A 27,307-nucleotide genomic window follows, 5' to 3' on the forward strand; every position below is an offset into this window, starting at 1 on the left:
AATTAAATTAAAAAGGAATATTTACACAATCTGATACACATTAGCCCTTTGGTCAGAAAGACCTGGGTTCGATTCATGACGAAAGGTGAGTTAGCCAGTCTCATACAGAGATAGGTGTGTTTTTTTTTTTTTACCCGGAAACTTGGGTTTTTCACCCCCCCAGAACAGGCAAACTGGCCCCATGAACACACATGAATTACAGTCATGAATACGTCCTGGCCATATGCCGGTCCCGAGCCTGGATAATATTGGAGGGGTTGGGGAAAGCAATGGTGAACTACCCTGTAAAAAATCTCGCCAGGAACACTTTGTGGGCAATGCCCACAAAGTCACTTATGGTCGGAAATGACTGAAAGGGAAAAACCACCACCACTGATCCACATTAACTCTCTCTCTCTCTCTCTCTCTCTCTCTCTCTCTCTCTCTCTCTCTCTCTCTCTCTCTCTCTCTCTCTCTCTCTCTCTCTCTCTCTCTCTCACACACACACACACACACACAATTGCATTACAAGTCTGTTAATTTCAATTCTTCCTGATTCAGGCTTAATTCTGTATTTCTTCTGTTAAAGTTAAATCACAATCTAGAATATCCTGTTAGTCATACACAAACTGAGAATAATGCACACCTTTAGTAATCTTAAACGAATATTAATTTACATTATCTAGTACGATACTCTTCTCACTCTTACAATAATTACCTATACACAATTGAGATTAAAACACCTAGTGGGAGCTTATTTCGATATTACTTACACATTCCTATTCTACCTATACACTTGATGTACTTTCTTGCTTGGAAATATCACATATCTAAGTATTTATAATTCTCATTCAGCATTGTCTTTTACATGAATCTTTTGTCCACATAAAAGTGCCCCTTTTGTTCTCTTTGTTTCTGCTGGCTTATTCTTAATTCCCCCCAAAATTTCTTCTTTGCCCGAGTCATTGATTATTCTATGCCCTTTAGGACCCTTAACATGGCGGCAAGGTGCAGCAGCTCTTTCCTAGTGAGATGTCCCAATTTTTGACACTATACTTCCCATGGCTGCAGACCCAGATAAGTGAAGATTGAGAATCCTAAGACTTGTGATGCTCCTCTTTTGATTACCGACAATGGACCTCACATGACTGCGAACTCAGCAAGAGAAGACTCGGAAACCTCAGACATATAATGCTTCTCTGACGGCAGACCTAAGACAAAGTCCTTCTCAACATTTCATCTTATAAAGGCCCGGCCTTCTGTTGTACACGTGTGCGTCTCATGAAACTTCCATATATGGTCATGTATGGACATCCAACCATGATGACGTCATACTTTGCGCGTCTTTTGAAATTGCCACATATGGACATTAGTTAACAATGATACATAATGACATCATGTGCCAAATTTTAACAAAGGCTCATGGTTAAGTTATTGCAAATACAAAAATTATTACAGACAAAATTTGACATTTCTTTAAGTGCAATCTCTGTAGAAAAACATGTAAAAAAGAACATGTTAAGTTACTTATCATGAGAGATTTTACAGTGCCATCATAGTTATCCTGTACAACCCTGAGAGTATATATATCAGAAATTTGATGATGACGATGATGACCATATACAAGTAGTCAAAAGGTGTCTTACCTTATCAAAATACTCTGGATTAGACATAAATGTTAAAAGTTTTTTTTCCACTGGGTTATACAAGTAGGCATTCAAAAATCCGGCTATTGATAATCCAGTTCCTTCAGATCTTCGGCATTAATTTTGGAGCGCGCATTTTCAAATTTACTGCGTTGGCGTGCCACTGTTTATGTTTTGATGGCGCTGTAGTCGATAAGCATTGTGATAACCTGCTTATTCCTTCTCATTTTATCATTTATTTGCTGCTGTATCCACAGTTAATTTATCTCCTTCAAATCCTGGGGACCAAATTTGAGAACAATAGTCTAAGTGTGTTCTGATCAGGTCTGATCAAAATACGATGGAATGATAACTCTTTTATCTCTGCAGGTCAGTCCTTCTCAGTATTGTAGCAATCCTCTGGGTTACCTTCACCACCTTTACAATATGTTCTCTGAATTTCAGGTTTCTATCAATCATCATCCCCAGATCTCTTGTCTCCCCTACTTTTTCCAGTACAGCTCCTGCAATCAAGTATGCAGCCTCCCATCGATGTATCCCAAACTTCAATAGTTTACATTTTACTGCATTAAATCGACACCCATATTCATTTGTCCATCTGTCTAGTTTATTCATATCCTCTTGCAGGGCTGCCACATCTGCACTACTACTAATAACCCTTCCCAGCTTCACATCATCTGCAAACAACTGAATAACCCATTGCAATCCACTGACAATGTCAGTAGATTGCAAAATGTTTAAATTGCCTTAATTGTTTAAACATTGATATAATGTTTAAACAATTACAGGTCCCAGTACTGAGCCCTATGGGATCCCACTTGTGATCTTCTGCCTCCTTGATATTGCCCCACCATACACAACTCTGATACCTATCAGACAGCCAATCCTGAATCCAGTTGACTAACCCAACATCTAAACCAATGTGCTGCAACTAAATATCAGCTTATCATGGGCTCCACACCTGTCAAATGCCTTTGCATAATCCAAAAAAATAGTATATGCCTTTCCCTCATAACTGCTCTTGTTACTTTATTATAAAAGGCAATCATATTACCAAAGCAAGAGTGCCCCTTAAAAAAATCCATGTTGACTCTCACAGATAACATTACCATCATCTGCCCAATGCTGTATGTGGTCCCTCACTAATTTCTCCAAGATCTTAACAACTAATGATGAAACACAAACTGGCCTATAATTAGACACTTCCAATCTGCTACTGCCCTTATGCAATGGCACTATCTTACCTTCCTTCCATTCCTTACCTTTCCCATAGCCAGACTTTATTGAAAAGCCAGGTCAACGGAGCTGTCATTTCTTTAGCACATTCTCTCAAAACCTATGGTGAAATACCATCCAGTTCCACAGCTTTACTGACATCCAGAGTACTCAGTATTTGGAACACACTCTCCTCTTGCACCTCTAAATCTCAAACCTGCCCTATCCCTCTAGTATTAAAACTTACTTCTCCAGGATGAAATACTCCAATTGAACAACTCCACTATGTCCTCTATTTCCATTTTTATCCCACAATGTCATTCTTTCACAATCATTTCTCCTCCTACTGGCCACATAGCTAAAAAAATTCTCTAGGATTTTCTTTGGATCTTAGAACCAATCTCTTCTCATATTCCAGTTTTGCCTTCCTTACCATACTAGTCACTCTTCCTGGCCTGAGTCTTATATTCTTCATGCATCTACTCTCCACCCTCTCCTTATATCTCTTCCTTAATCTCTTTTTTACCTGCAATTCCTGTTTGATATTGTTTGTCATCAACTTTACACCAAATTATGTCCTCTTCACTCATGGAATACAGCTTACTATTGTTGCTAACAAATATTCCTTCACAATTTCCCAAGCACTGATGATATCCTTGTCCTCCATGGAACTGCCCTAAGTTGATATCTAAGACTATTATAATCACCTGCCTTATAATTCCACATACGTTCCTTTCTCTTTGATACTCCTGCATGTCTATTCATCTTCCAAGTCAAAACCACATGATCTCTCTCCAATTTGGGGGGGGGGGGGAGATGTCATTTCGATTGTTATTAACTCTTCTGGTGCTATGACCAAATCCAAAACTCTTGAACTTCTTGTTCCCTCTATTACATGTTGCCTAAGACATTTGTCCCTCAAGAATTCTAGAAATTCCATGCCCTTATTACTACATGCATTTTCTTCTTCCCAATTTATACTGCTGTAGTTAAAATTTCCCATAACAATCATTCTTCTTGCACTTGCCAAGCTCAACTGCCTAAACATCTCCTGCTCCCCACCCTCTGTGCTCCTTGGCTTGTAGCAACGCCACCACTAAATATCCTGTCTTGCCCACCTCAACCTCACACCATATTCTTTCAAAACCATTAGCGCCACTGCCTTCCAAAGCCTCCACTCTTAGAGGACATAAGTCGCCAAATTTACGACCATATGTATCTCTGGGATATATTATATTTTTCTTTTGAACAGGCCCCATTTCAATTAAAACAACTTGTAATTTTTCATCAATATTTCCCCATTCACCTGGATCTTCTAAATTTACAGAGACTAACAATGTGTTAGTTTCGTGGTCAACTACAACTAAATCTTCTGTTTTTCACTTAAATCCTGCATCTTGTTATCTTGTTCAATAGTTGCAATAGTACTTTCATGCAAACTGGATGATTTATCAACTCTGATTTCTGATCTATTGAGTTGGTTACAATCTGCATCAGAATATTTGAATATTTTAACAAATTTATTAAGAACCCCAGTTTGTTTCTTAATATCTGCTTCTTTCGCAGCATGACGCTTACGATTTTGTGCACTGGATAACTTCTTAATTTTTAAATACCATTTCTATTTTATACCCACAAGAAATTATTACGCAACGACACAGAGATGAAACAATAGTCCGCACTACGCTACTGTCAGTAGCCTACTGAGATGCGTACTTTTATAAATCTACTGTTGCTATACTGTCATTACTGCGACATTGTAAACCTTTATTATTATTTAACTTTGTATACTTGTAATTTATATTAATTACCTGTGATGTCTTTTTTCTTTACTTTATACTTTATTCTCCGTTATTCTAATGTAGCCGTGCGCGCTTTCTCTCTCTCTCTCAGAATCTCTTGTTTATATTATTACATGCTATGTTTACAAGAAAGTCAAATAACATTTATTTACATTACTATGAAATGTACACAAATTTAAACATTAGGGATATTGTTTTCTCTATCCTTCTATAAAAATCCTTTAGCAAAATTTAGAACCTTTTTTCTTCAACTTTAAATACTTTCTTTAACACAAAAAGTTATCTACTCTCAGTTTACAAATTTTACTTATTAAACTCCAAGCTTACTCGCAAAGAGGTTACCTAAATCTCTCTGTTAAGTTATCTTTACAAATTTGATATCAACTTCTAACATGCCAATTGATTCTCTTAAGGACACTTCTTAACCTTATTAAACATTAAACATATATCTTAAAAGTCTTTCTAATACAACTATAAGAGGAATTATATAAACGTTTTGTACTTACAAAGGCTCTGTATCTCACAATCAGTCAAAAGTCTTTCACTAAAAGTTCTATGGCAATTCTTTCATCTCAGATCTTCATCTGGAATTTTGGTGTCGGCTATATCTCATCGGGAGCGTAGCGGGACTCGTACAGATCCGAAAAAATGTTATTCTCCCACGGCAAAAAGAAAAAGTTATGAGTGAAGGTACTTCGGTAATTTGCCTCCCCTTTTCTCCTCTACTTGGGCTCGCCGAAAATGCCTGGATGACTGCCAGGCCATCTCAAGTAGCTTGAATTGCTGCCCCTAAGAAATTGAAAATGCCACCTCCAATAAAAAATGAAACCGAAGAGAAAAGTTTCCAGTCCACGGCGTTTGGGACTTCTCCTTTCGGCAATTTGAAAGCTTTGTCTGTCGCCTGGAAGCAGAAAACTCCTCTCTCGACCAACGTCTGGATCTGGGATGCTTTCTGACGATGTCTGGAAGTGAGCAGCTCTGTCTCTCTTTGGCAATGCCTGGGACCGGGCAGCCTCCTCTTTGACAGCATCTGGAACCAAGCAACCTCTTCTGTCTCTCTGTGGACATCTCTGGAACTGGGCCCCCCCCCCTCTACTTCTGCAGCAATCTCTGTATCTGGGCAGCCCCTTCTGTTTGCTTCAGTTCCTTTTTATTATGCCTCCTTTGAAACCTTGCATGAAGTTTGGCAACCCTCCAAAGAATCGGTATGATTCATTCATCTTAAGTTTCAAGTTCGGCACACCTTTTGTTCTCCTCCACCTTCTTTTAATTGTAAGTTGCTGGCCATCGGAAAGTTATTTAAACCTCTCTGACTGACTTAGCAGATGTTTACACTTAGACCCTGCAAGCCTTTCTCATACAAACAAATTTGAATAAAAATTTTCTAATGCTGCCATGTAGATCTATTACATGCAGCTTCGGTGATAAAAACATTGCCTTTATTTTTAACACTCTAACATATTCTTATTAAAGCAGTATATACAGTTAACTTCCAAAGATGTTATTTACAATAACGTCTAAAACAAACTATACAGAGACAAACAAAGTTTATTTTTACAATATTCACATGGGACTTAACCTAAGTAAACAATCGAATGTAATGTGCTTTGGAATATTTAAGCTACAATCGAGTTTTTACAGTACCATATGACTGGTTACGTAGCAACAAATGTTTTGTACGAAAATTCGTTTCTGCGCATAAAAACAGTTCACCGTTTCGCTTTAGATTCTGCAGGCAAGCATTTAGCCTGCTCTCACTGCAAAATTGTAAACATCCGGCAATATACAATTTTTTTTTTTTTTTTTTAATTTCTATTCGTTGTATCCGGCCTTATTTATTTTAATATTGATCATTGTAAGAATTTTTTGTCTTTATGATAAAAATTTTGTTTCTTAAAAATGAACTTATGAACTGTGCCCTGGCAGCAGTTTCCCCTTCTTAGTGGCGCCTGCATGCCTGCTTCCACCAGCCCTAATTATATTTACTAAAATCTCTTTTATTCAAGATTTAACAATAGCCACACTTTCTATTGTTCTTCCAGGCAAACCATGGTGTGCAAGATACGATGCCAGAGCATCGTATCTTGCACACCATGGATCATTGAGTCTCCATACATCACACCTCTTACCACTGTGTTCCTTGATTGCTCACCTGCATCCCTCACTCTCTCTCTCTCCCCTAACACTTTCTCTCTGTGTTCCTCTAATTACCTGCCATCCTGGCATCACTCTGTCCCTGGTTCCACACTTTCTCGCATTGTTCTCATTCTCTCACTCCTACTGTTTCTGTTCTTTATTCTTCTGTCATTCCCATAACTCTCTCTCACTCCTACTCTGATTTGCCTTGCATTCATCTCTTCCATTTGCCTAATCTCATCTTTCACATTTCTCATGATATTCGACCAGCTCAAGTGTGGAAGTATGATAGTTTTTTAGTAGTTACACTGCATATTTCAGAGAGTCTGGAGTAGAGCTTTCATGTTCCCATCTATAGAAAAGGGAATAAAGCTGAATTTGAGAATTACAGAGGAATTGTAGATGTCAGACTTAGCTCTTTGCTTTATGCAGATGACGTTGTACTTCTAAACACATCTAGTGCAAGTCTCCCAGATTCTCTGACTACACTGAATAACAGCCGTAAGAAATTTGGCATGAAAATCAGCAATAAAAAAGATCAAAACTATGACAATAGGCAGAAGTAAAATAATGCAACTGCTTAGCACAGATTTTAGTGAAGATGGCAAGTTAAATCTGAAAATAGATAACAGAATAAGCAAAACATTTTATATGGTGGATAGCTAGCTTAATAAATTTACATGGAATAAGAGAGAATTAATTTAAAAAATTTTATGGAATTTACAACCGTGTTAAAAAACTTTTTTATTATCCCGACGTTTCGATCTTCGCATCAAGATCATCATCTGGAGCGTACATAAGTATACAGAACAAGCTGAGTTACATCATTAACTGTAAGCTAGAGAAACAATGATTTGATCACATGTTATTCGACCTCTGGTGAATAAAAAAAAATTAAAAATAAAATAAAATAAAACTTTTTTTACATCAAGCTAAATTCTATTTTTACAATGACAGGAATAAACATTCTTTTAGATGGTTTTCTTTCAGAAACAATTGGTGTCCTATTTTTAGCATTACAATTCCTATATTCGATTTACAATACTGGATTTTCTATAGTCCTGTTAATAGTTGTTCTTGGTGAGGAAGGTCGAATATATGCCTTCCATATGTTTGGGATTTTTAAACCATCGTTGTTGTTCAGATTGGGGTGGTTGCTGATAATCTCGCAGGCTTCCTTGAATTTCCGTTCATACCATGTTCTAGTGTGATGTAGACAGCTGGTGGTTTTCCAGTCAATTCTGTGTAAGGTATTCAGGGCATGATCAGAAAGGCCAGCTTCATCATAATTATTATATTTAATATGTCGTTTATGTTCTTTTTGTCTAATAGGAATAGTGCATCCTGTTTCTCCTATATATGGTATGTTGCAAGTACAGTAAATCCGGTATACTCCAGGGTGAGCTAGTGGAGGGAGTGGGTCTTTAGATGAGTTGAGTAAGTTTTTTAATTTTGCAGGAGGTTTAAAGGTGGCTTTGAGGTTGTACTTTTGTAGTACTCTGTTTATTTTGTCTGATATTCCTTTAATGTAGGGAATGGTTATAGTTTTACTGTAGTCTGGTTTGTCTTTGTTTTTTTTTTTGTGGTTTTGTAGAGAATTTTGTTTATAGTATTTTGGCTGTATCCGTTTTTTTGTAGGTTATTACTGATAATTTTAAACTCGTCTTTCAGTCGATCTGTTCACTGGAACAAATCGTCTGAGCTCTGTTTTTTAGCGTGTTGATGACACCTAGTTTTTGTGTTGGGTGGTGGTAGGAGTGTATGTGTATATATTGTCCCGTATGTGTCGGTTTTCAGTAAACAGTGAAGGAAAGATTGCCCGAGGGAAGACGTGTGACAAGTGTATCTAGAAACGGAAGTGTGTTGTGTTTTTCAATTTCAATTGTGAACTGTATGCGTTTGTGTTGTTTGTTTAGGTGGCTAAGGAATTGTGTCTAATGTCTGGCGGCCATGGGACCAGATCGCAAAAACATTATCAATGTATCTAAGCCAGACTTTGGGTTTTAGAGGGGAGGAATTTAGGGCAAGTTGCTCAAAATGTTCTATGTAAAAGTTAGCAATATGGGGGGGGGGGGATAATGGCGAGCCCATGGCTGTGCCTTCTTTTTGTAAGTAGAAGGCATTTTGCCATACAAAATAACCCGACCGTAATACATGCGCAAAAAGCGCCATGATATCTGGAGGGAATTTGTTTTGTAGGAGAAGGATTGTGTCATTGATTGGGACATTCGTAAAGAGGGCAGAGATGTCAAAACTGACTAATAAATCATCTTTTTCTAATGTAATGTCTTTGATGATGTTTATGAAGTGTGTGTTTTTGATATAGGAGGGGGAATGACCTACCAACTCCTTGAGTGTTGCTGCTAATTTTTTGGCTAAGTGATACGTCGGGCTATCAATTCCTTCAACGATAGGTCTTAGCGGGGTGTTTTCTTTATGAATTTTTGGTAGATCGTAAATTCTAGGAGAGCGCGCGTAATGAGGGATCAGTTTTTTGACTGTATCTTCGGGCCATGTGGTAATTGATTTAAGTAGTTTCTCCGATTTGTTTTTTGTTCTGTTAGTTGGGTTGTAGTTAACTAGTTTATATGTGTTATTGTCAGAGACCAGCAGATTCATTTTTTCTATATAAGTGGTACGGTTTAAAATGACAAGTGGCATTTCCTTTATCGGCTCTGGTTATTACTTTGCTCGGATTTGTTTTAAGTGATTTTATCTCTGTTAATTCGTGTTTAGTTATGTTGCTTGTTATTGTTATGTTATGGTTTAAAATGTTCGCAGTTTCTATACGTATTTTGTCTGCTATGTTATTAGGTATGAATCTTAGGCCTCTTTCAATATTACAAATAACTTCAAGTTTGTCTATCGTTTTTGGTGCTATAGCAAAATTTAAACCTTTCTTTAGTATAGAGATTTCGTCTTTGTTTAGAGCGTGGTTAGATAGGTTAATTATGTTATTGATACCTGTGGGTGATTGGTGGCTCCTGTTGTTTCTTGCTTCTGTTTGGTTGTTCTTGTTCACTGTGGCAAACTTTGAATATGGCGGCTGGTTTTGTCGTTCTTTTAGTCTTTGAAATTTGGAAATTAGGTTTTCTTTCTTCGTTTGTTCGATGTGGTTTGCTGTGTTGTCCGTAATCCTTTCTAGGATTATCCAGATATCTGCGTTTAAGTAGCTAAAGAGCTCCGCTCTTTCTTTTAGTAGCTGGTTTTGTGTAGCGGCTAGGTTCTTTCTGGTAGCTTGGATCTGCTCTCTCAGTAGTGCTTTATCCATGCGGTGGTATATTCTTTGTGCCTTTGTTGAAGTGAATTTCCTCTTTAGTGTGATGCGGTTAGGAGTGATATTGCTGTCCCTACACCGTTTTAAAAACTTTAAAGAATAAGAGAGAAATTAGCCAAAACACCAAACTAGCAGTATACAAGACAGTATTCAAATCAGGTATGGTTCTGATAATTGGGTTAGAAATAAGGCACTCGATCAATGACATAGACTATGTATAGGAGGGTTCTGAGAAAAATTAGAGCAGTGAACAGACGGCAGCAATGGCAGAATCATATAAAAAATGATGATATTAGAAAGACACTTGAAAATATACAATACTTTAGCAGTGCCCACATTATTATATGGCAGTGAAATTTGGCCAATAAACAATAAAAACAAGTGAAATGAGATTTATGAGAAGAACTGCAAAATACACATTATTAGATTAAAAAAAAAAAGAATGAAGACATTTTAAAAGAACTAAAATCAAAATCAATAGAAGAAAAACTAAACAACTATAAACAAAAATGGATTGAACATGTAAACCGAATTGCTAGCACCCGACATCCTAAACAAATACTAAAATATAAGCCATTTGGAAAGAGAAGGTAGGGCAGACCTCAAAAAAGGATATTGGGTGAATAATGAGAGACCAATATGGTCTATACTCGTAATTAGTGTTATGATGATGATATTAGAAAGGGAACTTGACATTGTTAGCAAACACGAATGTGTAAGCAGAGCTAATCTAAGATGGTATGGTCACTTAAATAGAATGGGTGAGGAAAGGTTAGCAGAACAGCTGTTTGATGGCAAGAAAGAGGACTTTCTTGAAAAATAGAGGAAGACTAAGGTCCATGTGGATTGATTCAGTCAGAAGTGCCTTAGAAGCACAAAATGTCAGATATGACAATATAGGAGTGCTTACAAGTAATAGACTAATTTGGAAGAAAATTATGGATAGGGGATTAATAATAATGTAAACTTAATCATGTAGTGCTGTCATAGTAACCTGAATGTCCCTTGAGGGCACTTATCGGGAAATTGCTAATGTTGATGATGAAATAAGCAAAAAATGAAACTCATGCATTTGAATCATATCACAGAAGTGATTGGTAAGGCACCATTTCTTATACTATGCCCAAAACTGCTGTGAAAGATTAACTGATATGTTTTTTGAAAGCTTGGGATAAGCTGTTTTTGTTTTGGAGGCTTATTCTGCTTTTTATGATTTTGCAGCGTGCAGTGGTGGAGAGGGCAGACATGGAAGTTTTAAGAAGAGAAGATTGGAATATTCCTCATTAGATGGTATTAAGAATGTTGTGTTGTATTTATTGATCGAGCCAGAAAAGTGGTTCATTTTTTTTTGTTTGAATATGTTGCATTGATTCTGTGAGAGATCTTGGATTCCGTATATTGTGTTTTTAAAATTTTAAGAGTGACAACTTATTTTTAGGAAATACTAGGTAAATAAAATAATTTTGTTAAGACATGTAGTGCATTTATATACATTATGGTGCAGTTCTAAATTAAAGTATTCTTTACATAGACGGGATGGTTAGAATTATACTGGAGATTTTTTTTTCTGTATTGATGGATTTTTCAATTTTAATTGATGAATTGCTGAATTTGATACTTGTTCTGTATAAATCAAAATAGTTGGTTAACATGTTAATTTCTCTTTCAAGGGAAGATGTTAGTTGGTGGTATAATTGACAAGGAGATAATTGAAAGCTATTTCTGCACAGTGATTGTGACCAACATATCACCAGATAGGATGTTTGGGCACTCAACAACAGCATCAGCAGGATGTACAGGGAAGAGATTGACAAGCTACTCTGATGTGCGGCCTCATATGAACAGTCCAAAGACTTAATAAATTTGGTTAAAATAGTTAATTTGATTTCATCTTTAAGGAACATATTTTGTGAAAGAATTTTATGTGTTGGATCTTAATTGTGCAGAGTCTCTTGGATCTGGAAGTATTGGAGATTTCAGCAGTGAGTAACCAAAATAGTGACTGGGCTGCAGAATTCTTCTTGTGTAGCTAGGCTGAAAGTTTTTGGGTTATAAAGTTTAATAGGTAGAAATGAGTGGATATGATAAGATACATATGAAAAGGATTTTACAGAATAAAGATGAAAAAATTTTTTCAGTACATATCAGGACAGAACAAAGGGTTACTTATGACACTAATGTAAGAATGTGGTTTACAAGGGTATGAGGACTAGGTTTTTTTTTTTTTTTTTACTCCCTTGGAGAGTGGTGGTGATTTTGTCAGTTAATAAGCATAGAGAGAGAGAGAGAGAGATGACATTGTGGGTGGTAGTTAGCAGGTTTTTTTCCCCTAGTTTATCTGGGGTTTTTCATCCCGCAAACAGGCACACCGGCTCCGTGAACACACACGGATACAGTCAGAAATATATCGTCCTAGGGGATGCAGCAAAGGAGTGGCAAACTGGCTGCATTAATACGCCAGTAAACCCCCTCATTAGGAGAAGACTCAACCCGTCCTAGACACGGATGAAGATAGGAGGAGGAGTCCAAGACTCTTCAATGTAGTCTCACTCTCCATTGGAGAGTCTTGGACTCTATACAGGTGCTCGTGTAATCATTAATTTTGGCAGGCACTTATATAATTGAATTAGATTGTTATTTGAAATACAAATACTTAGGAAATGAATCAAGCTCAGAATTTTTTTCTCCCTCTCCTTAGCATACTGGCGTTGGCAACATAAATATATGTTACCTAAATATGCAGGTATTGCTGGTCCTTTCCAGATCATTGTAGGCCTTATGGGAATCTTTTATTTCCTCAGTTATCCAAGAATATGTAAGTATTATTTATAATTCCATGTGTTGAATATTTTGTAAATGTATCCCTTAAGATGAGAATGATTTTATTTACTTTTTCAAGTTATAGGAATTTCTTTTTTTTTTTATATTGATCCTATACACAAGAGACCAATAAGCACATCAGTGCTGTGTGTGTGTGTGTTCAGATGAGGACTGAGGTAGAAGTTTATTGATGTTTTTTTAAGAGTTGCAGGTTGTAGTTTGAGAATACTTCATGAAGGCTGTTCCAGAGACCAAGATGGATGGAATAAAAGATGAAGAGGAGAAGCTGGTTTGGTGCATTTGCAATTGCACAGTAAAGGAATGCTTGGAAGCTACTACTCTTGTATTAACACGTGAAATAGGTGGAGGATTGATGGTTGCCAATTCACTGGAGCAGTGATCATGGAAGTACCTGTAGAATAGACACAGTGCTGAAACACTGCATCTGTGAGATAGTGGTTGAAGTGAATTTGTAATAGAGGGATCATCTATGAACCTAATTGCTCCCCTCTGGACAGTGTCAAGGATTTTAAGGAAAGTTTTAGGTGCTACCTGAAACATGTGAGCAGTATTCAAAGTATGGTGGATTTGTATATAGTTAAAGAGTTGGCTGTGTGTAGAATGCCTAGTTTTTTGGATGCTGAGGAGACTTGATGTGATGTGTTTGTGCCAGGAGAGACTGGAAGCAAACATTAGTCCAGGCAGAGGGACCTGATCTTGTCTGGTGATTTGTATATTACTGAGGGCAAGGGTAGCTGAGCTGGGAGCTCTTTTGCAAGAGAAAAGGCAAGACTGTTTTGGTTTCCTTGAACATGACAAGGAAACTAAAAGGTTGTCCTTTCCCCATTGAAGGATAGTATCGATAGAAGGTCAATGTTTAGGGCACCAGTTGTAGATGATCTTTTAGCCTGGGATGTCCCTCTCCATGTGGGGCACCTGTTCATGGTGGAGGGTACCTCCCAGCAATGGTACTGGCCCTTTTCATTCTTCCTCTTTTTCTTCGCTTTTCTTCCCATATTCTTTGCTCTACTTCTCCTGAGTCTTTTTTACTATCCTTTTTTCCAGACCACTATCATTGCCGTGCTGCCATGTTTGTCATGCAGGACTGGCAGGACCTCCCAAAACTGTTAAGAAATTGCATTCTGGTGATATCCTTGTGGAAACATTGTGCCAGCAGCATTCCGAGAAACTACTAAGAGAAACAACAATAGGTGGAATACTAATCACAGTAACACTTCATAAAACACTCAATTCCTGTAGAGGAATGATATCAGAATGGGATCTCCTTGATGTTCCTGATGAGGAAATATGTTCAGAACTTAAAGATTGGGGAGTGACGGGATGAGGCGCATCCTGATGCATAGGAGTGGTCTCGTCTGGTTTCAACCAGAAACATTGTCCTTACTTTTGACACACCTAACTCTCCAACATCTGTAAAAGCAGCATATCTCAGCTGTCCTGTTAGAATGTACATCCCTAATCTCTTAAGATGCTTTAAATGTCAGAAATATGGGCTTGCCCAAACTGCCTGTTGTGGTTCTATTATTTGTTCTCAATGTGGTAGTAAAGCACATGATAACAAATCTTGCTGTGCAACAAAAGCTAAATGTGTCAACTGTCACAGAGATCCAGCTTACTCTCATACATGGCAGAAGTGGAAAGATGATAAAGAAATACAAAAAATGAAAACAGAGCAAAACATATCAGGATGAAAAAAGAAAGCCAGCCACCATCAGACCTGCTCTGAGATCCTCTTATGCTGAGAAGGTAACAATTAAGAAAGTGCCAACAGCAACTCAAACTCCTATGTCTCTTTCGCCTTCACTATACCTGAACTTTATGATTGCGAGTGCTTCTCTGTTGAGTGCATCAATCACATGACCTATGTGCTTACTACAGACAACCCCTAAAAATGGTCCTATATGAAGATAATCTGCTTGTCAAAAAAGGAAGAGTTTCCAGATTCTTGGTGTAAGTCAGCTGTCATTATTATCCCAAAACCAGGAAAGGATCCAACACAAGCAAATAATTACCGATCTATTGCTCTGACCAGCTGTCTTTGTAAGATACTAGAGAAAATGGTTAATGCCAGACTTCTCTGGTATTTAGAAAGCAATGTTCTTCTCTGCAATACACAATGTAGGTTCTGTAGACATTTTTCAACTTTAGACCATTTGGTTCGTTTAGAAACTTGTATAAAAGATGCAAGTTCTATACTACATTTCTGAAGCAAGAACACCATATTTCAGTTTTCTTTGACATGGAAAAAGCTTATGACACAGCCTGGAGATATGGCATATTAACCACGCTACCAGCCAGGATGTATATATACGTCCAAGTTACTATGGATACGAAGTGCATATTAAAATTGTAATGCCGTTCATATTACATTGAAATATATGATGGATATGAAGTGTCGAGGATGCGTATTTGATCCATAATGGCCAGTAAGGTGGTTAAGCAAGATCTTGGGTCTCAAAGGACACCTTCCTGCATTTATTAACTTTCTGTCCAGGTGAACTTTCCCAAGCCAGAGTGGGAAGTACAGGGTGTTGCCCAAGACTCTCTCTTAAGTGTGACACTTTTTGCTATTAAAGTTAACTCAATCACTGAATAGCTTCCTCCCACTGTAGACAATGCTCTATATGTTGATGACTTCACAATCTGCTGTTTCTCTTACAACATGAGGGTAATTGAAAGACAACTTCAGCAAGCAATTGATCATGTTTCTCTGTGGGCTCTTAGTAATGGGTTTAAGTTTTCAACAGAAAAAAGTGTCTGTACACTTCTGTCGAAAATGCACTTGTCACCCAGATCCTGAATTAAGAATGGGACGAACTGTTATTCCAGTAGCTACAGAAAGCAAGTTCTTGGGACTCATCTTTGGCAGTAAACTTAAATTTCTAGCACACACATTCGTCAACTAAGAGAAAAGTGCAAGAGAGCACCTGAACCTCCTTCGCATGCTATCCTCTACTGAATGAGGTGCTGATCAATCTTCATTGCTCCATCTTTATCGTGCATTTATACGTTCAAAGCTGGATTATGGATCTCAAGTCTATGGTTCTGCAAGATCAAGTAACCTGCGATGGTTGGATTCCATCCATCATCAGTGTATAAGGATAGCTACTAGTGCTTTTGCAAATGAACCAGCTCTGTCACTTCAACGGAAACAGTTGTCTCTTAATTATGCTGTAAAGATAAAGTCTCTCCTAGATCATCCTACATGGACCTTTTTTGAGGAACAAACAATGGCAGATGAACTTTCCCAAGTCAGAGTGGGAAGTTTGCACTCCATCCTGCGCCTTCTCACTTTGTCAGCTACTGAAGTCTCATATTCCATCTGTCTACCTGCAATTGTTTAATGCACATAGAGCAGTACACTGTGATTTCTTGCCCATCTATACTGATGGCTCAAGAACTAATACCTCTGTTGGCTGTGCTGCTCTGTTTCCTGATATTATCTCCAACCAGATCCCACCTAATTGTAGCAATTATACAACAGAGTTACATGCCATCAGCTTGCACTTGTGCATATAAAAGAAAACTGCTACTAACAGTGTATAATTTATACAGACTCATTGAACTCTTTACAGGCTATCTCCTCTCCTATGAATAATCCATATCCAGTGTTTTATGAGGTGTTACATCTGTTGTACAAAATAAATCCTTAATTTTGATGTTCAGTTGTGCTGGATTTCCAGCTGCATTGGAATTAAGGGAAATGAGGCTGGAGCTGCTAAATCAGCTCATACTTTCTGCACTACTGTTTGACAGTACCATATACAGACTATAGACAGTTTTTAAAATCAAAGCTAATTGCTCAATGGCAGTCATCAATAGCAGAAAACATTGACAAACAAATGATATCACATTAAGCCTGAAGTTAAGCATTGGCATTCTAGTCAACGTGTAAATAGAGTAGAGGAAGTTGTTCTTGCTAGGCTCCATATAGATCACAGTCGTCTTACATGCTCTTGTTTACTGAAGGCTGATGACCCTCCCATGTGTGAAAAATGCAATACACGTCTCACTATTTGTCATATTCTGGTGGAGTGCCAGCACTTTACATGAGAGAGAAATGAAATTTTTACCTATCTAGCCAAGCCATATTCATTCAGGCAGATTGCATCATCTTTTTAATTTTTTTACAAAGAATTAATTTGTACAAACACATTTGACTGTAATTTTGTTTATATGTAGATACTGTATTGCTTAACTATTGTGTGTGTGTGTGTGTGTGTGTGTGTGTGTGTGTGTGTGTGTGTGTGTGTGTGTGTGTGTGTGTGTGTGTGTGTGTGTGTTATTTATTTATTAGTTTATTTTTTGACTAATTATGTATCACTGTAGCCTTTGATCTTGTATATTTGTGTAACCTTGTTGTAATTTTGTTTATGTAGATACCACATTGCTAAACTTCATTTTTATGCATGCATATTGTATAATAATTCCTTTTTGACTATTTTATGTATACCGCTGTGATAACATTTGTTTTAATTTTATCTATATGTAGATACTGCATTCCTTGGCTTGGTTTTTGCAGTAATTCTGCTTATGTGTAGATGCTGCATTGTGTGACTTAATTTTTGCACATGCATATTGTTTTCAATATGCTTTAACTGTTTATGTATAGCTGTAACCTTTACTATGGCACAGTATGACCTTTGTTTTTTGTGCCAAATAAACTATAAACCAAACCTGGGATGTCAGAGTACTACATGGTTGTTGAATGAGTAGGGTGAGTGGAGAATTCTATCATCAGCAAAGCTGTAAATAGGATTAGTGGTAATAGCAAATAGGTTGTTTATGAACAAGCGAAAGAGAATAGGTGATAAAACAGAGCCTTGAGGCACTCTGGCATTGATGATGAAGCTTGATGAGAGGGGAGCTATCTACCATGACTCACAGAGAATGACCATAGAGAAAGCTGGCTAGCCAATTACAGAGGATGTTAGGAAGTACAACGGATGGCAATTGTTAAGCTGGCCATGATACTGCACGTGTTCAAAAGCTTTGGAAATGTTGAGGGCAACAGTACAAGTTTCTCTGAAACTTTCCATGTACATGTCCAGTGCAGCTATGAGGTCAGCTGCGGATATTGAATGGTGGAATCCGTACTGATGGTCACTGATTAATTGGTAGACCTTTAAATAGTTGATGAATTGGTTATTGATGACTTTCTCCATTATTTTGGATAGAACTGATGTGATTGCAATTGATTGGTTGTTTGATCATATTGTCCTTTTTGGAATAGGGTGGATTATGAGATTGCTTCCATGCATTGGAATAAGTACCAAATGTGTATAATACATTGTAGAGATCATGCAGGACAGGACATCTTAAACATTGTGCTCTAGAGCACAATGTTTGAGAACAATTGGTGAGATGCCATCAGGACCAGAAGACTTTTTAGTATCTAAGTTATTTAGTAGTTTTCTGATATATTTTTGTCAAAAAACTACAGGAGGCATACAGTGCTTGGATTCCAGTATGGTAGGAGGTGATTTCCCTTGGTAGTCTATGCAGGAGTTTGAGGAAAAGAGTGATGGTAGGAGGTTAACTTTACCATTGGGTGAAGTAACAGTGGTACTGTAGTAATCTGTTATCTGACCTTATCCAGTTCTTGAATAGGTTAGCTTATCTACTGATACCTTAAACAACAGTTAAACTATAATGAGTTAAACAGTGGTTATATAACCTATAACCAGTTATAAGTAAAGAAAGGCATATGTGTTGTTGGTTATAGTGCTTCATGGTATAAACAACACAAGTAGACAAAAATATAATTAATTTATTGCACTTCCTAATGTTTTGTTGAGTTTTCAGCATCTTCAGAACACAAATTGCAACTGTAATAAGCATAAAGCACTCAACTAGATCATTATAGATTATAAATTATCCCTATCCCTCTAGTATTAAAATTTACTCCTCCAGGATGAAATACTCCAATAAAGTGTTCATTGAACAATTCCACTATGTCCTCGGCATCAGTCACTCTATTCCCATTTTTATCCCACAATGTTATTCTTCCACGGTCATTTCTCCTCCTACTGGCCACATAGCTAAAAAATTCTCTAGGATTTTCTTTGGATCTTAGAGCCAATCTCTTCTCATATTCCAGTTTCGCCTTCCTTACCATACTAATCATTCTCCTGCCTGTGTCTTATATTCTTCATGTATGTACTACAGTAAAATTTTTTTTTTGTACAAACATTTTGCTTTATGTATTGTTAGATACCAGTGTAAGCCAAGAACAACAGAAATGGTACAGTGCATGTTTTACATTAGAATTCCTCTATACATGCAGTGGTGTGTTCATTAAGATAAACACACTATTGGAGAGAAAATAAAATACAGCCAATTTAAAACAGTTGATCACAATTTCCCAAAAACTTTACAAAAGATAAAGCAGTCATTGCAATTATGGTTTTGTCAATGAAGTAAAGTTTCAGAACCTTCTTTGAATAAATGTTCATAATTATACATTGATCTGTATAATTATTATACATCCCATTAGATGCTGTGATTCAAGTTTTCAGTTCATTCCACATTGTGTGATGCCAGATATGGTCTTGATGTATTGAAATACATTTTTCAACTGATCTACCTGTTTGTCCTCAGTACTATGTGAAAAATTTACATGATTACTATCTTAATATCATGTACATCCCTCAAGGTACATTTCAGGAATTTGATGATGATGATGTCTTCATTTCAGTAAGAGTTATTTCAGTTTTATTCAGTTGAAGTAGGCATTTGAAACAGAACAGCAAGAACGTCTCAAGAGAAGGTGGAACTAAAGTGACACAGGACAAAGTGTCAAATTCCTGAGACAAGAGTAGCTGGGTGAAGTGCATTTTTCAGCAAAGGTGATTTAGATATAGTTACACAGTTATATTATTATTATTAAACAAGACCTCATGGAGTCAAAGACTCATCTAGGAGGTCCTTTTATCTCACACACATCTCATCATACTGCATCTTAAACACATTCAAACTCCTTGCAGACACCACACTCTCAGGCAAGGCATTCCAATCACTCACAACTCTGCACGAAAAAAACCTGCCTCTCACTCCCCTACTCACACCCTCTTTATACAGTTTCCAGGGATGACCTCTGGTTATCTCCTAATCTCCCACTATTCTCTGTAGAACTTCTCCACCATTGATCCTATAACAACCCCTTACCAACTTGTAGGTCTCTATCATATCTCCCCTCTTCCTTCTCTCCACTAGACTCTGCAAATTACATCATTTCAATCTTTCCTCATACTCGACATTCCAGAGGTCAGAATCTACCTTAGTCAGTCGCCTTTGGACCCTTTCCAACATCTCTTCATCCTTCTGAAAACCAGGTGACCAAATCTGGGCACAATAGTCCATGTGTGGTCTAATCAAAGCCTTGTTCCATTATACAGTGGAACAAGAATCTCCCTACTTCTACACGTCAGTGTCCTCCGCATCATTCCCAGAAGTCTTTGTGTTGTCTTCACAATTTTGGCGATGTGTCCCCTAAATTTTAGATCCTTATCCACTATCACCCCAAGATCTCTTATTTCCTCTACTTCCAACAATATATTCTCACCAAGCATAAATTCTGCATCCCATCTTTGTTTTCCAAATTTTAAAACCTTACATTTTGCAACATTGAACTCACATCCCCATTTGCTTGCCCAATCACTCAATTTATTCAAGTCTTCTTGCAAGGCCACAACATCTTCACTACTCTTTATGGTTTGTCCCAACTTTGCATCATCTGCAAACAACTGAATATCTCCAACCAAATCTTCGCCAATATCATTAATATACAAGTTAAATAGTAATGGCCTTAAAACAGATCCCTGAGGCACTCCACTAGTGACTTTCCTTTTCCTGGATATTGCACCCCCATACACAACTTGTTGATACCTATCAGATAGCCAGTCTCTAATCCAGTGCACTAATCTAATATCCAACCCCATCTGCTCTAGTTTGACTGTCAACTTATCATGAGGTACTCTATCAAAAGCTTTTGCGAAATCCAAGTATATTACTGTGTATCCTTCTCCTCTGTCCAAGGAAGCAGTCACCTTATTGTAATAAGTAAGTAGATTACTAAAACACGACCTCCCTTTAGCAAATCCATGCTGTCCATCAAAGATTATACCATTGTTGTCAACCCAACCCTGGATCCTAGTTCTCACAAGCTTCTCCAACAACTTAACCACAACACCTGACACACAGATAGGCCTATAGTTTGATGCTTGAGTTCGATCACCTCCTTTATGAAGTGGCACAATCTTGCCCTCCTTCCACTCTTTAGGGACTTGACTGAGTGCAAGACTCGTATTAAAAAAATATGTTAAGGCAGGTGTCAACTCTCTGGCACATTCCTTCAGAATACGCGGTGATATATTATCAAGTCCCACAGCCTTATTTACATCTAGTTTACTCAACTCCCCAAACACCTCTTGCTCACTTACAGTCAGTCTCTCCTCCCCATCATCAACTGCTCTTAATCTCTCCATGAAGTCACATTCACAAGATTGAAAGATCTTTATGAACTGCTCATTAAGTATCTCCACCACACATTCTGCAACAGCTGTCTTTATACCATTTCCTCCAATCAATGTCATCCTTCCATAATCATTCTTTCTTTTGCTGGCTACATATTGAAAGAACTCCCTAGGATTCTTTTTAGCTTCATTAGCTAACTGCTGTTCATAGCTCTCTTTAGCTACTCTCACCAACCAAGTCACCCTCCTTGCCTGGTCTTTGTAGACCTCATGAAATTGGTTACTTCCACTTCTCTTATGCTGCCTCCACAATGCCCTTTTTCTCTGTATTGCATGCTTAATCTCTTTATTCATCCATCTCACACCTACCTTATTTAACCTTCTCACCCATGGTATACATTTAGACATTGCATCTACTAAATATTTTTTGAAAATCCCCCAAGCTGCGTTGATCTCTTTTCCAGCTAACTCTTCATTCCATGCTACCCTTGCAAGCTGTCTCCTGAGCTCTTCATAATCACCCCTCTTGTAGTTCCACATATACCCTTTATTCACAGGGGTCCTTGCACTGCTGGCAACCACCCAAGTAATCACCTCATGGTCACTTTCACCAATTGGTAAAAGTGACCATGAGGTGATTACTTGGGTTCCAGAAGAAGAGCTGACATCTGTGGTATGTTTATTTGGGGAACTATTTATTGATCATATTTTGAGTGTTGGGAGAATGGAGAGGATTTTCAGATATTCTGTTGGACAGGCAGACAATTTGTGAAAGATTATTGCTGTAGAACATCTCTTCTAACTTGTTCTTAATTATTGGAAAAGTGAAACTAGGGAAGGGAAATTTCAAGCTACAATAGATCATAAAGAGAGGATTCAAGATTTGCTATCCCTGATATGGAATGCCAGATTTGGCACAAGGAATCATTCTTGCTCAGTATAGTGCAAAGTTACAGTAAACAGTAGCCAGTGAAGCTATCATTTGAGGTCCTGTTAAAAATAACATGTTGGGTTTAAATGCTTTTAAGTAGCAATGCATATAATTTATATTGGAGTTGGTTGAAGTGAATAAGGATTTGTTCCATTTGTGTTGAGGAGTTAAAGGCATGTAGTGTTGATGTAATACTGTGACAGTTTACTCCCAAGCCTAAGTCCCCCCCCCCACACACACACAGAAGGAGTGAGTATCCAGTTTCCATATCTTGATGGTTTTCCTTGAAGTCCAGTTGTACTCACTTCCACTAGGTATGCCTGGCAGAATAAGTTATCTGGATTATTCACTAGCTCAGGAAACCTGATGTTTGGTCCCACGTGCTATCTAGTAACCACTTTACAGAACTGTTTTACTGATGTACCCTCAAATAAAGAAAGTTTTTGGATTTTTACTCTGTTCCCCCCCCCCCCCCCCCAAATGCGCGCACACACATCCTATGAGTCTGGTGTTTTTTACATCTACATGAGATTGCACTCCTTTATGATAGTAATACTTTCCCTAGTCACTTTAACCCATTTGTGGAAACAGGCTACAATGCAGGAATGGGTAATGTGGCATATCACCAGCTTATTAATGGTCCATCTGCTTACTCTCCTAATTTTTTATTAGAATTATCATATGCATGGTGTCTAACCTTTGATTAGTATTTTTATTTCTAACCCAACTTTCAGATCCACAAGTTAAACTTGATTTAACACATCCATGCTGAGTTGCATTAAAATGAGTGGTATTAAACATGATATCAAAATTGGAGATGTTAATGTCAGCTCTTTGCTTTATGCAGATGATGTTATACTTCTAAATAAATCTGCTACAAGTCTGCAAGATTCTCTGACTAAATTGAATAGCTGTTGTAATAGATATGGTATGAAGGTCAGCAATAAAAAGACAAAGACAATGAAAATAGGCAGAATCATTGAAAATGTCAACTGTGTTGTGAATGGAGAACCTGTGGAACAAGTAAAACATTTCAGCTATTTAGGCACGATTTTTACTGAAGATGGTAAATTAAATATAGAAATAGACAACAGAATCAGCAAAGCTGGTATGGTGGGAAGTCAATTGAATAAATTCATATGGAATAAGAGAGAAATTAGTCGGAACACTAAATTAGCTGTATACAAGACAGTGTTCAAACCAGTTTTAACTTATGGATCTGAGAGCTGGGTCAGAAGTAAAACACTTGACCAAAGACTAGAGACCACAGATATGAGAGTCCTGAGAAAGATTATAGGCGTGAACAGATGGCAACAATGGCAATATCATATTAAAAACGAGGATATTAGGAAAGAACTTGACATTGTCAGCATCCAGGAATGCGTTAGCAGAGCTAATCTCAGGTGGTATGGTCACTTAAATAGAATGGGCGAGGAAAGATTAGCAAAACAAGTGTTCTCTGCCAGGGTGGCAGCAAAACGACCCAGAGGAAGGCCAAGATATAGGTGGATTGATACGATACAAAGTGCTTTAGACGATAGAAATATAAGATCTGATAATGTTGGAGTCTTGACAAGTAACAGACTGATTTGGAGGAAAATTGTAGATAGGAAATTAATAATGATGTAATTTTTTTCATGTAGTACTATCATATCCTGTACACCCCTTGAGAGTACATGGCAGGAATTTGATGATGATGATGCTGAGTTGCATATGTGGTGCATCAGGTTCATTCATTTTTGGAATGGCAGTCAATTTTGTAGTGGTAGAATTTTTGTGTAAAATGTATTTGTGAACTGTCACAGTAACATAAACAAAAATATATACAAAAACTGTAAGCCTTCATTGTTGCTCTTATAAAATAATCTTGCTTTTTTATTTTTTTTTTTTCATTTCATTAATAAAAGAAAATTCTATATTCAGTAACATATTTCACATTTCTGTATGGAATAGTCTTGGCCACATCAACAAGTTTTAAAATACCATTCCTAGATTTCTTAAAAATAAACTTCAAAAACTAAAAAGAAGCTTTTCTTTTTTTTTTTTCAGGGGTAAAACAGCAGAAAGATAGGATGCGAGATTTTCATATTCTTGGAATAATTTTCTCATCAGTTACTTTGAAATAGATTATTAGGAAACAGTCTGTTTACTGCTACAATAGAGCATCATTTAATTCTTCCAATATTTCATCTGTTACAGAGACATCTTCAGGGATTAAAATATAAAACTTATAACACACACACACACACACACTTGGCTATTTATTTTGTTATAGTTAATAAAAAGTTTTCTCATATATGCAAGTAGAGTAGAATACATTTCGGATAGTTTTCGTAGTTTATAATAAGTTACTGGTTTTAGTGATAAAGTAAGTTAGTTTACGTATTTATGTGTAACCCCCCCCCCACCCAACACACACACACACACACACACACACACAACAATGTACAAGGAAGTAAAACACGTGAATGAAAGATTAATTCTAACTAAGTGGGGGTCGGTGTCTGTTGGAGGCTCTGGTTCTAAAGATAAATCTTGGAGGATTAATGTTTCCCATATTTAGGGAATATAGGATGTAGAAATGTAGAAAGACATCTGGAGTAGATGATATTTGACTAGAAATGATTAAATATGGAGATTTAAAAGTTTTGCAGTGGCTGCATTGCATAATTCAGAGAGCTTTGTCAGAAGGTCAAATTCCAGATGATTGTAGTAGAACTCTCATAGTTCCCATCTTTAAAAAAAGGGAATAAAACTCAATATGAGAATTACGGAAGAATTTCTCTACTAAGCATTCCAGGTAAGATTTATGCAAGCATACTTGAAAAGAAGTTGAGATAGATTGTGGAAGAGAAACTTGGAGAAGAACAAGCTGGCTTCTAGCAAAATCCATGCTGTCAAGATCAGATTTTCACTTGACGACAAATTGAGAAATCATGAGAATATCACAAAGATCTAAACTTAAGTTTTGTAGATCTTGAAAAGGCATATGAAAAGGTTCCCATTGAAAAGCTTTTCAAAACACTATAGTTATATGGGGTAAATGGAACATTATGCAGAGCAATACTTAGTCTATATTTAAGTTATCAGTCAGTAGTTAGAATTGAAGGAATTACAAGAAGTTGGTTTGATGTAAAATCAGGGATGAGACAAGAATGCACATTATCTCCACTCTAATTCATCATCTATGTGGATCACATTATGAAGGAAAGTGGCATTAGGCATGAGATTACAATTGGAATATGTCAATCTTAGTTCTTTGCTAGATGCAGATGTTGTATTACTAAACATATAGTACAAGACTGCAGGATTCTCTAACTAAATTAAATAACAGCTGTTACAAATTTGGAATGAAAATCAGCAATAAAAAGACCAAGGCTATGAAAATAGGCAGGGACATAAAATTTCGGCTACATTCTAAATGGAGATCCTATAGAACAAGTAAAATATTTCAGTTATTTAGGTACAGCATTTTAGTGAAGATGGCTAATTAAATCTGGAAATGGAAAACAGAATAAGCATAGCTGGTGTGGTTTGGTAGCCAACCTAATAAATATATGGAATAAGAGAGAAATTAGCCAAAACACCAAACTAGTAGTATACAAGCTAGTTTTAAGTTATGCATCTGAGAGTTGGGTTAGGAGTAAAGCATTTGATCAAAGAATAGAGACCACAGATATGAGGGTTCTGAGAAAAATTAGTGGAGTGAACTGATGGCATCAATGGCAGAATCATATTAAAATAAAGATATTATGAAGGAACTTGACATTATTAGCATTCAGGAATGTGTTTGCTAATCTGAGGTTGAATGGTCATTTAAATAGAATGCCTGGGGAAAGGTTAGTAAAACAGGTTTATGTAAATTTAATCATATAGTGCTGTCATAGTAATCTGAACACCTCATGAGAGTATGTGTGTGTGTATATACACACACACATACAGTCGGGTCTCTTTTTATATGGTAGATACGTTCCACAGAAAACCGCATATAAAAAATTGCACAAAAAAGGCCTAACTTTACGTTGAAAAATTAAGGATACGTCCATAATTTTCTAAAACTGCATAAAACTGAAGCAATGAATTAAAATAAACCTAAAATCACATAAAAATGTTTATGAAAATTCATGCAAATAAGAATGTCTAAGTTTGTTTTAAAGCTTTATTCATTTAATTGTATTGAAAAGTAACACTTTTTTTTGACATTTTTTCATCATGATTATCGTCGCTATTAGACAACATTCAGGAACGTTTGCAAACTAATGCAAAATCACTTGCATCACCAGAAGAGATAGTCTGCACATCAGATCTGTATGGTAAAGGCAATGGTTCTTAACAAACAGAATTGGCTTCACCCTCGTTCTGTGCTGATTTTTTTTTTCTTCCAACAATGTAATCAGTGATTAAACTTCGCGATGATGATTTTACTAATTTTTTATACAGTTCGCGATATCCAGACATACAGTTCTTCAGCTCATGTTGAAATTTAAAGCTCATTCAGAATTTGTGTCATTAACAAGAAAATTATTTTCCAATTTATTGCACAGTTCAAAACCTCGAATTATACTTGCAAAGTGGAGGAAAGGTTTTTCTTCCGCTTCACTATCGTTTTTTTGGATCTTCGACGATATCTAAAGTTAATCGATATACAATAATATCATCGTCACTTGAGGCATTATTCACAAGCAATTCGTCTACCTCATTCTGGCTAAATGTATCAAAACCTTCTCCACCAATTTCATGTGCCAAAGTAATGATTTCAGCTGATAATGTAGATGTTTGAATGGCTGCACTGTTTGCAACATCCAGACCAAGCTGCTTTTCAGCAGGCATTTAAAGTTTGTGGTCTTATTTCAGCGATAGCAGATGCAACATGATTTAAACGTTATAGAAATTTTTTTCTAAACGTCAGTTACTCTTAGTGATTCATTTTCTAGTTTATCCAATATAAATTGAAAAGTGTGCTTAATGTAATATTTTTTGGTAGCAATTATGCCTTGATCTAATGA

At 36.9% G+C, this 27,307-nt stretch overlaps 1 protein-coding gene across 1 annotated transcript in view; it reads left to right on the forward strand.

Moving 5' to 3' along the window:
- ATPsynF (ATP synthase, subunit F) overlaps positions 1-27,307 on the forward strand; it is a 65,835-nt gene that overhangs the window by 31,260 nt on the left and 7,268 nt on the right. Inside the window, exon 3 of the mRNA XM_090415401.1 lies at positions 12,754-12,870. Coding sequence (XP_090271527.1) covers positions 12,754-12,870 — 117 coding nt within the window. The remainder of the gene's footprint in view (positions 1-12,753; positions 12,871-27,307) is intronic.

Source organism: Typopeltis vanoorti, chromosome 3 (assembly GCF_054136105.1).
Source record: "Typopeltis vanoorti isolate ZY-2024b chromosome 3, IOZ_Tvanoo_1.0, whole genome shotgun sequence".
In the NCBI taxonomy this organism is placed as follows: Eukaryota; Metazoa; Arthropoda; class Arachnida; order Uropygi; family Thelyphonidae; genus Typopeltis; species Typopeltis vanoorti.